The sequence below is a fragment of the Anastrepha ludens genome, chromosome X, assembly GCF_028408465.1.
Source record: "Anastrepha ludens isolate Willacy chromosome X, idAnaLude1.1, whole genome shotgun sequence".
Taxonomy (NCBI): Eukaryota; Metazoa; Arthropoda; class Insecta; order Diptera; family Tephritidae; genus Anastrepha; species Anastrepha ludens.
The window spans coordinates 16,016,520-16,027,578 of NC_071503.1; the positions used below are offsets into that span (position 1 = coordinate 16,016,520).

At 37.8% G+C, this 11,059-nt stretch overlaps 1 protein-coding gene and 1 long non-coding RNA gene across 2 annotated transcripts; one reads left to right on the top strand and one right to left on the bottom strand.

Annotated features, from left to right (window-relative positions):
- Nucleotides 1-8,832: 8,832 nt before the first annotated feature.
- LOC128869469 (uncharacterized) lies at nucleotides 8,833-9,178 on the top strand. Its single transcript, XR_008455305.1, has 3 exons — nucleotides 8,833-8,868; nucleotides 8,927-9,055; nucleotides 9,121-9,178. It is a non-coding gene; the product is annotated as an uncharacterized LOC128869469 (long non-coding RNA).
- A 147-nt stretch (nucleotides 9,179-9,325) lies between these two features.
- LOC128869195 (eukaryotic translation initiation factor 3 subunit J-like) lies at nucleotides 9,326-9,989 on the bottom strand. Its single transcript, XM_054111715.1, has 3 exons — nucleotides 9,768-9,989; nucleotides 9,552-9,694; nucleotides 9,326-9,470 (listed from the first exon to the last, which is right to left on the bottom strand). Exons 2-3 carry the CDS (start codon nucleotides 9,678-9,680, stop codon nucleotides 9,330-9,332), a joined length of 270 nt encoding a protein of 89 aa, XP_053967690.1. The 5' UTR covers nucleotides 9,681-9,694; nucleotides 9,768-9,989; the 3' UTR covers nucleotides 9,326-9,329.
- Between the last annotated feature and the right edge of the window lie 1,070 nt (nucleotides 9,990-11,059).

Sequence of the window (11,059 nt, forward strand, 5' to 3'; positions counted from 1 at the left end):
CTGGAAGGAAACGAGGGTTGTTTTCATACCCAAGGCAGGGAGAAAGGGTCACGAGGGACTCATCCATGGAGTCCGCCTTACACGAGATTATAGGTACTGTGAAAAAATCTCTGGAGGGCAAACAATTCACTTAGGCGGCCTCCATAGATATTGAGGGTGCTTTTAATAACATCAGGGCGAGTCAATTGTCACTGCATTAGATAGATTGGCTGCAGGGAAGTTAATGCGGTCGGAAGAGGGGCTAAAGTCACTAGATTCTTTCACAGGGGGACGCCTCAAGGAGGTGTCCTTTCGCCCGTACTTTGGCTAGTTGCGATTGACGAAGTTCTGATAATGATAAATGAGGGTGGGGTTAAGGTAGCAGCATACGCCGATGACTTGGCAGTCATGGCAGAGATTTTTCAAAAGTAACTGGCTGTACTCAATCGCTGAGCTGGTGCTATTTACCAGAAAATATAAACCTCCACACTTTAGAATTCCCAAATTAAACAACCAGGTTCTCCCACTTTCATCATAAGTTAACTATCTTCGAGCGATACTTGACTCCAAACTCCATTGGAAGCTACACATTGAAAATCGGGCAAAGAAGGCCAATATAGTCTTCTATTCATGAAAATCTATGTTCGGTAAAAAATGGGGACTCAAGCCACAGGTCGGGCTATGGATGTGCAACGCAGTGGTTTTGCCAATTTTAACCTATATATGCCTGGTTTGGTGGGAAGCTCTTTGGAAAGGCTATAATAGGCTTTTAAATTATATTGAATAAGTAAAAAAATTCAAATAACTCATAAAGAAAGATATTATATATTAATGAAATAAAAAGTAAATAGAAAAAATTCAAATATATTCTTAATGTGTATTTGTGTGTGATTTGTGTATACTGTTATTTTCTTTACAAAAAGGAGCGGGACAACGTATTTCAGTGGAAATGGCGCAATACTGACACCCCACTAACACATTCGTCCAGTGCTTCTGCGAAAGCACTGATCGTGGGCCTTTGAAAAAGTTCGATGCACCAAGTAATGTTGTTTTCTTGTGTATACTGTTATTTTCTTTACAAAAAGGAGCGGAACAACGTATTTGAGTGGAAATAGCGCAATACTGACACCCCACTAACACATTCGTCCTAGTGCTTCTGCGAAAGCACTGATCGTGGGCCTTTGAAAAAATTCGATGGACTAAGTAATGTTGACGAATTAGACCGTTTTTAATTCGAATTGAAATAATGTAATTGGGAAGTAATTGTTTGTCTGGTGACTGCCTCAGTAATATAATTTTGGAAAATCTCCAGATATTAAGCAGTAATGGAGTAACAGTCCGCGTTATTCCATGTGATCAAGGTTCTTCGAATAGAAAACTATAAAGTAATTAATTTGATTTAAACGTTGTCGTTACTTCTCAAAGTCCATTTTTTCTTATTTAACGAAAAAAAAGTATTTCGCATGTATAATTTTCCACATTTGGTGAAGTCTTTACGTAATGGTCTCTTGAAATGTGATCTATGTACACCTGATGGAACTGTGAGTTTTAAAGTCTTACGCGAAATATGGAAGCGTGAACAATATGTGAGTACTAGACTCTGTTCAAAACTCTCAAGATAGCATATTGAACCAAAGCATTCCAAAAAAATGAAGGTAAAATTCACAACTCAAGTTTTCGGCAAGACAGTTCAAGCAGCCGTGAGGACAGTGAATGCTACATTCCCATGGCAGCTGGCTCTACGTTGCCGGAATGACTCGAGTCTTTCCCGACAGGACTGCCGCCCAGTGAACTAGCCCTGTTTAGAGAACCGTATCTCATCCCCCTTTATTCTCACAAGAGCAATTCCATCCACAATTTTGCTTCTAATACTTCTCCTCAGGGCTGATATTGAATCCAACTCTAGACCTAAGCTATTCTATTCCTGCGTTTGCTATAAACGGCTCCATCCGAACTCCACCTCGATTAGGTGTAACAAGTGCAACGGTTTGGGCCACCTTAAGACCTGTTCAGGCCTTACGCCACTTAGAGAGTGGTCCACACGGTATGTAGCCACATGTTGCTCCCGCCGCCATTCGTCTCATGCCTCAACGACTACCGCATCCCCAGATAGGCTGGCACTACCAACCGCAGCCACAAACTATACCTCCCCGGTAAGGAGCTTATCGACGCAACACAACTCTCCCATCATAGCCCAAGTCCATCCCTCCTGCTCCAAACCTAGTGCGGGGACAAAGCATCAGCTCTTGGTCCCCCGCACAGCCTGTTCCGTGTGGCTAACCAGAATACCACGGAACCTGGCATCAGTCATATTTAATTCTAGTAATGTCTGAAGCCACTTTCGTATTTGCTCTGGCCTGCGCACCACCCGTGAGGGGACAATTGACTACATTGCTCCCTGCAGTAGAGCCCTGTACCTGCAACCGCCCCCCAAGACGTACACGCCAACCATCATTAGACAACAAAAGCGAAACGCAGAGCAGGCTCAACGTAGGCAACCCCACACGTCCCTCACACCCCGAGTTACGACAGTCTTACCGAGGAGCTTCAAGTTTCTGCAATTTAACTGTAACGCACCAACGAGCCACATAGATCAGATCGGCGACTTCATAAGCAGACATGGAATCTCAATAGCTGCGATCCAAGAAACCAAGCTGCATGCTATTTAGCTCTTCCCTGATAGCCGGGGATGGCTATAACGTGCACAGACAAGATCGCGAGCGAGACAATGGTGATGGCTTAGCGTTTATAGTCCACTACACAGTGAAGTATCGTCTGATCGACGAAGGCATCGACCGCAGGGACAGAACTTTAGAATGTCAAGGTACAGCTGTCCGGTCAGGCGATGCCAAGCTCGAAATTTTTAATATATACATACATACCCATTGTCACCTGCTGCCCGGCTAGATATCATCCTGATATTAGTGCGCCGCAAGGGGCTCACAGCTGCTGCGGCTCGCTTCATCCCAGCTGGAAGGATCAGGGATCTACGTCCTAGTTTCCCAGCCGAAGCAGCCGTTTCAGCAAACGCGCGTGACTATCTACGCCAGGTCGTCCCCGGGGATCATCTTGCCATCCAACGCACGCGGACCAAATGGGTTGAAATCTTGAAGACGTATAACTTCACCAATGGTGTGAGTAAACCCTGGTCCACCGTAAGGTCCCTGTCGAATCCGACGAAGCACAACGATAAGGTGGCTTTCACCATGAACGGTTGCACTTTGTCGGACCCGAAGAAATGCTATTTTAGCCGGCAATTCATAGGATAGATCCAATCGTCCAGACGGCTACACAAACTAACGAGCAACAATGCGACACTTACTTCTTCTTTTATTACATTCAAGGTGCCATCAACAAAACCAAATCATTAGAAGCCATTGGCCCTGTTATCATCGGTGGGCGACGCAATGAGCGGTTTAAAATGTGGGGCCTCCACGGTCGCTCCGATGATATATTTTAAAGAAAAAAAAAAAGGAAAAGAGAAAAGCGTGTCAGTGGTCAAGTTATTATCTTTTATTCTAAGTATATATTACTATGAGCTTTTACAATATGTACATATACAGTAATACGTTACTTACGTATTGTATTAATATAATAAAATGGTATTGACGGATATTTACCTGAGTCGGCTGACACGTCCTGATGGTAGGATTTAAAAAATCGCAGTGAAAGTTAAATTAAAAATTGAGGCGAAAGTAACCTCGCCGAACACCATTCAACACGGTAAACGTTTTAACTGTTCGGCGAGGGAATGCCAAGGTTAACGGCCTTCACGTTGCAGCGACTGGAAACGGTGGTTTGCAACAGTCGGAACGGTAAGCGCAGTTACCATTAGGGTGGCTAAACATTTATTAGATATTAGGGTGTGGGATAAACATGCCGGCCCCCTTGCGAAAAGCAATCAGTGTGTTAGGACGGAGGGGTCAGCCAACGTTCGGTATGTTGTGGTGAGACATCTGAGGCTGCTGGTGACGTCGGAAAAATTGCTGTAACGATAGATATTAGGTACGTGGATACTTATTGCACACAAAAAAGAGTAAAATTTATTATATTAAAATTTGTGATACGTTATGTACAAATTATATTATTGCCGTGATACCTGGCGAGGCCTAGTCGCCAATGTATTGTCGCCCGTCCTTTTATTTTGGCGCATTAGCCCCGGTTTCCGATCCACGCGCACGCCACCACCCTATCTTCATTGAGGCGGAAAGACCTTGTTTCCGCTCTGCTTGTTTAGGCGGAAAGGCATAGTTTCTGCTCTGCTTGTCTAGGCGGAAAAGCCTAGTTTTCGCTCTAGACACAGTCCTTTGTTTTGTTGTTTACAAAAAAAAAAGGATTTTGAATTTAATTAGCCAGTTTTTTTTTTTTACCGAAAATGTGTAGTGTGTACACGGCTTTATAAATAGTTGCTTAAGGGGTAACACCACTGTAGAAATTTCAAAAAAAATTTTTTTTTTATAAGCTTAAAAAATTCTTTGAACCTTTTAAAATACAGAACAAAAAGTTTTGTACGTTACCGAAGTTTATTTCATAAATATTTTAAGCTTTTAACCAAGCGTTAGTGACTGCTACCTAACGACTTCTCCAATCTTCCAAACTTTAAACGCGTTTTTCTCAAAACACGTTTTCTGAAATTGGCACGCAGCATAACTCAAACAATTTTAAATATTTTTAATCAGGTTTTCCACTACGTCTGTATAATAACCTTCTTAAGAGAAGAGCGTAGGGGATTTTCGATAGATTTATTTAAACGATTGATAAAATTATTTAAGTGCCGTTTTTTTAGACCAAAATTGAGTTTTTTCCTTCAAATGCTTGCTAATTCCACAAAAATAAATATTTTTTAAATCCCCTACGTGTTTCTCTAGCTATTTTTATCTAGATTAAGAAAAAAAATGTTTCTTTGTTCCAGATTAAAATTTGCACCCTCTGTGCTGCGTGCCGCGGAGCTCCTTCAAGAGAAACCACATTACATAAATGTCTCCAATGCCGCCATTTTGTAAAATTTTTCGATAAACTTTGTAGTTTTGTATTTTAGTATATAAGTAATAACTTCCCAAATCAGAGTGATTGTTTTCCCTTTCCTTCTATACAAAAAAATTCTTTAAAAATCGTGTTTATTTTACGCGTGTACAGTGGTGTTACCCCTTAATTAGCTTTTGTGGATTGTATTGGTAGTGGTGCATTGGCTGGTCAGTGCAGTGCAGTGAAGGAGAAGACAAAAATAAAATAATATAGTTGCTTTCTATTTCAATTCAAAAGGGCTATTCGGGTCATGTTCTTCGATTTCGATGTTACTCAAATATGTTGCTCTCTGGTCAAAATAATGAGACACGTAGTTTTTTGTTCGCCCGAAAAAAATTGTGTTTTACAAGATTTATCGGCAATTTTGTTTTTCGGCTCAAAATCGATTTTTTTAAATTATATAAGAAATTTTTTTTTTAAATGCTCATAACTTAGTCAAAAATGAACCCATTTTAATGATTCTGGGTTCAAAATGATCGCCATTACTTACATGAGCGATTTCATGCAGAAACAATTGCAAAAAAGTAGTTGAAGATTTTTTATTTTGATTCCAGTAGGGTATTTTTGTTTTTGTTTTTTAAACCCTAATTTCCTTAATGGCTGAGTTCGGCCCATTTCCTTTTGACACGTGTAGACGGCGGTTCGGTGATATTTTGTGTTTTCGACAAGACGTGGGGTTTTTAATAGAAAAATAAGTGAATTGCTTTAAAAAAAAGTGTTGTGATAACGAAGTGGATATTTTAATAGTAACTGAAAGTTTAGTGCTTATAATCCTTTCAAACAATTTAGCAATGTCAGTGATCTTCTGAATCCCAAAAATAGTAGTGAAAAGATTATTTTTCACTCATGCAAAACACGGCTAAAAGTGCCGGTAAAAGTGTATTCATTCAGTTTTTTATACGAAAGAGAAAAAAAAATATTTGGCAGAATTAACGAGCGCCGCCCTCAAGTTAGTGTAAGCGAAGCATTATGATCTGTATATTCGTAAGCATGCAACTCTGCTTTTCTAACATTTCGCAAAATATAGGCCCCTATCAAGGTGGATTTATTAAGGTGACAGCATTCACCCAGTTGAATTTTTCGCCGTAGGTATGGCTTACGTCAAAATGATATGCTTGATGGATTCGATCTTCGATATTCGTTGGTTGTCGAAGGTCTAAAATCGAATATCAATTTGGTATTATGAGCGGTGCAACCCTGCCGAAATTTTCGTTGTATACCGAAATTAAGTCGGTTGTGTAGCATATTGTGGGAAAACTTGTAAAAATGTAAGTTGTTTGCGATTATTTATGGTTTTATAGTGACCAAATAATAAATTAGTATATAATTTTGTTAATTTTATGCAGATCGAATGTTGTGAGTACCAAACAGCAATTAGAAAGGCTAGTTGCATTAATGGAAGAGAATCCACAATTCGTAAAAGGGATTTGCACCAAAGTTCAAGCAGCAAAAAAATGGGAGGAATTCACAACGGAGCTGAATTGCTTGGGACCACCAGTTAGAACGGCAGCAAAATGGATTAAGGTTAATAATGGTTTTTGTTTTATGTTTATAGAAATACATTTGTATTTTCCCTTGGCAGGTATGGGCTGAAATACGTAGAGGAACTGAAATACATATTTTTTTCGAATGACGAATAATTGAATAAAGAAAATTTATAACAAAAATAAAACAGAAACTGTGGCGTAAAGGTGTCTACTTAATACTTTTCAGATTTTTCTATAATATTCTAAGAATTTCATTTCTTATGTTTTCTGCTTCTCCGTTATTTGACTCCACTTCAATATCTTCAGAATCAAACTCTTCATCCGGAAGTTGAACATTATAAAACAAGCCAATGTTGTGCAAAGCTGCACACACATTAATAATTTGTGTTGCTTTTTTTGGAGAATAGTGAAGAGCTCTTGCCTGCAACAAACATCTAAATCGATTTTTCAGGACTCCAATTGTTCTCTCAATGATACTTCTCGCTTTAGCATGTTGTATGTCCTTTGTGGAGACCCTTCCTCAGAGTTTCTGAACGGGGTCATTAAATAAGGTTTTAGAGCGTATCCAGCATCACCTGAGACAGACAAAAACTATTAAAAACGGAGTTTCAATTGGTTGGCGACAAGCCAAGTATTGCGACGGCCATTGAGATGTTGTTCCTCTAAATGCGCTTTCAATGGCGACATCTTGAAAGCCATGGAGTCATGAGTAGCTCCTGGATTTTTCGCATTCATATAGGTTATTTTCATTGTATGATCACAAAACTAAAATTTACATTATTCGCATTTAGAATTTATGACTCATATTTAAATATATGAATATAAGCAAATGTCTACTTACAATCATAGCATTAATGCTGTAGAATCCCTTCCTGTTGTAGTACAAATGCTGAACTTCTTTCCTGGGAGCGACAATTTTAACATGCGTGCCATCAGCACAGCTAATTATTTCTGGAATCCGGTATTTGCTATAAAAATGTGGTACGATCCCTGAGCACAAAATCGCAGAACTGTGGCTAGCTTTAAAAGATTTGGAATGGATTTGGCTCGGCTGCACTGCTGCAACTGGTTTTCTGTACTGGACAGTAGGTTCATAAACGCCTCTTTAGATAATCTTAAGTTCTTTAAAAATCTGTAAGGCAATTTCCGTAATATTAAGTATGTCAACACATTTTGAAAATTCTAAACTTACTCTGTGGAAGCCATTTCTAGGGGGCTGGATGCGCCCCTCAACTGTTTTCTACTTCTAGCTAGTTCGACTAATCTTTCATCGTCCGATGAATCGTCGAACCAAAAGTCCGTTGTACTCATTTTCACAAAAAACACTTTTTTTAACTTTTAAAAATGTTGTTAGCAAAGAATTTCAACACAATCGGTTTTTCTTTTATTTTGATTTGCTGTATCAGCTGAGAAAAAATTATTTATTGTAAATGCGTCGAGCAACCGAAATTCACAATAGTCCTATTCTTCAACGAATGAGCACCATAATACCAAATGAAAATTCGTTCGATCAGCACTTTCGACTACAGTCAAGGTGGATTTATTATAGGTGACAGCATTCACCCAGCTGAATTTTTCGCCGTAGATATGGCTTACGTCAAAATGATATGCTTTGTTTGTATGTATTGGTATGTTTACATTCGTATGTTTACATTTGTACGTGGAGGTTGAACTTCCAGAAGATGTGAAACGGCTTTTTTTCAAATGTAGGATTTTCTTCCGCATACGCAATCTCAACAAGCGGTTGAAAATTAAGAAAGCGAAACAGAGGATAATGGGCTACAAAAAGTTCATAAAAATTAATCTTTGAATAGTAAGCAGACCCTATTAAAGTAATGTTTTTAAACATGTTTTCTAATCAAATTCAATTTTAGGCTCAAATAAAGCATCTGCCCAGTGAAGTATTAGCAGGTGATAACACGAAAACTGTCCGTCGAATAACTACAGTATTTGAAAATTAAAACATCATACAAAGCATCTTTTGCTGATTATCGAAAAGACGTACAAAGAATTGGCAATAATTTTATCTGGTGGTGGTTTATATAATGCTGCATTGAAGCTGCTTACTATCTTCGGACTATCACCTTTTTCCATATGGGTACGCCACATTACCAAGGAAAGCCAATGAAGCGTGAGCGTGGTCACAAGAAAATGAATTGGCTGGTAAGAAAAAGCAGTTTCTATACAAACATTTTCTTTCCGATATGATTTTTTCTATAATTTAGATTTGCCTCATCGCAATAAAGCAACCAATATGGTCCGGTCACTGTTGCAAAAACTCATTTATGATTATGAGTTAGAAAATTCTACCAGCGTACGTAAATACATATATAACAAACAAGCTTTTATACCACAATGGCTATATAATGACTACAAGGTATGAAATTTGCTATAAAAACGTTTGCGTAATTTATTAAAAACATGCATACCTACAGTTGGCGAATTGTCCAGAGCTATTGTATGTGTTCGTCAAACATAATCCCTTAATTGAAGCTGCCGAATTACCACATGCACTGTTGGAAGCTAGAAGCGAATTCTCAGTTTCAGATATCGAGTATAAGCAGGTATGCATAATAATATTTCGAAGAATAGGCATAAATAATAATTTGTTTTTTATATATTATCATAGGAGCTCACAAATTTAGAGGACGATACCACACAGCGCACAGCAAATAAAATATCCAAATAGATGAAATAAAATTATATAAATTTAATTAAATTAAATACTTTATTTTTAACCAATTTTTCAATGATCATGAACTTATGTTCTAAATACAGGCTATAAAATCAATAAAGTTGAATTATATAAAATGAATTCACAGTGTTCAATTTTAGATGTCAATCATAGCGATCGATTTTCCACAAAAAACATGAAGCAAACATTTTTATGCAATATGGTATGCGCATCTCAACAGTATTTAGTATGAAGTCATCATAGTCATTAGCAGCCAAGGTGGATTTCTGATAGCCATCAATATCCTATGAGGATATAGAATTACACATGTAAAAATTGCAAATTAAAAATGTGATACAAATACAATTGAGCTCAATATTACATACATTACTTTCTGTACGCAGTGAGACTTTAATTTTGTCATTGTTTTGAACTTTTTTTGCGTTATGTTTCTCTATTTTAAAATTTTTCCACGTCCAAACTTCACTCTCAACATTCAATTTCACCTTATGCATGCCCTTGGCAAATTCTGAAATATGTAGGTATTAATAATTAAAATACCGCAAATTCAAATGATTTCTTTCATATCCACAAGAACTTACAATTCACACATAATAAATATACCTTGCACATAAGCTACATACGACATCTTCAATGAACTCTGGGAAAGGCGACTTTTTATTTTGTGACTATTTCCAGCGTACGTTTTACAAGCAAATCACACTGCAAATGAACAGCTGATTTTGACTTGATGCTTGGACCAAAGGCAACAACAAATACATGTAGGGTTTTACTTATATGTGGTTGCTGTCACCTATAATAAATTCGCCTTGACTACAGTCGAATATCGAATGTTGCTCATAATAAGGGCCATATTCTACCAGCAACAAGTGGGCAAATTGCACGCGAAAATAAAAAGGTGGAATTGTCAAATATATAATTATATATAATTAGTACAATTTTGCGATTAATGAATTTCATAACTAAATCTGTGAATTATAGGTTGCGTTCTTGGGCAATCAACAGGTTCAACATGTTCGCATTGGCAAACGTCCCAAAGCGGCAGTGCGTTGTAAGCAGGATTTGCCGAAGCGATAATGCCGCTTTGGAACCAATCATCTGCCGTGGAATTGCACCATCAGAAGCATTATCAACATATGTGCATAATTTGAATGCTGCCAAAGAGCAGTTTGCTGAAGCACAGAAAAACTGTGATGTGACTACGACCATCCCATGTTGATGCTATCTGGGATATCGCCAACTGCAAGGATATCGCTAATCGCCTCGCTCCCGCTGCTAAGGGGTAAATATGTTAATGTGTAGAAGTTAAAATGTGCCTTTTCGTTGTTTGTGTCATCTACATAAGCTTTAAGTGACCTAGAGAAGCCTACCTATAAAATATGTGCAGACAACTGGCGCTAAGATTAGATTAAAAATAAAAAAAAAATAAATAATTGGCGCGTACACTTCTGTTAGGTGTTTGGCCGAGCTCCTCCTCCTATTTGTCGTGTGCGTCTTGATGTTGTTCCACAAATGGAGATTAGATTATCAACGTATATACTGTCAAGTGCTTTTATTTCGGTTATATATCCTTGTACATTGGTTATTCCAATTTACGGGATATATGTAAATTGGAATAACCATTTAAGCAAGGATGTATGAATAATAATAACATAATAACATATTTATGTAAATACATGGATACAAAACCAATTAATTACAAATTATGACAGTAAACTCCTGGAATACTACGCGCTCCTGAATCACACTCCATTTATAACGAAAGTCATGACATATCTGAAATGTGGTGGAATAAATGTAATATAAATTCGTTATAAAGGCTTATTTTATATTTCAGTTTTATAATACAGCAAATGAGACTTGTTGTACTTGA

Excerpts from the sequence above, each read along its gene's own strand:
- LOC128869195 (XM_054111715.1), bottom strand. The coding sequence starts at position 9,680 with ATGCATAAGGTGAAATTGAATGTTGAGAGTGAAGTTTGGACGTGGAAA. Across the intron at positions 9,471-9,551 it reads CACTGCGTACAGAAAGTAAT|GATATTGATGGCTATCAGAA; the intron begins GTATGTAATATT and ends ATATCCTCATAG.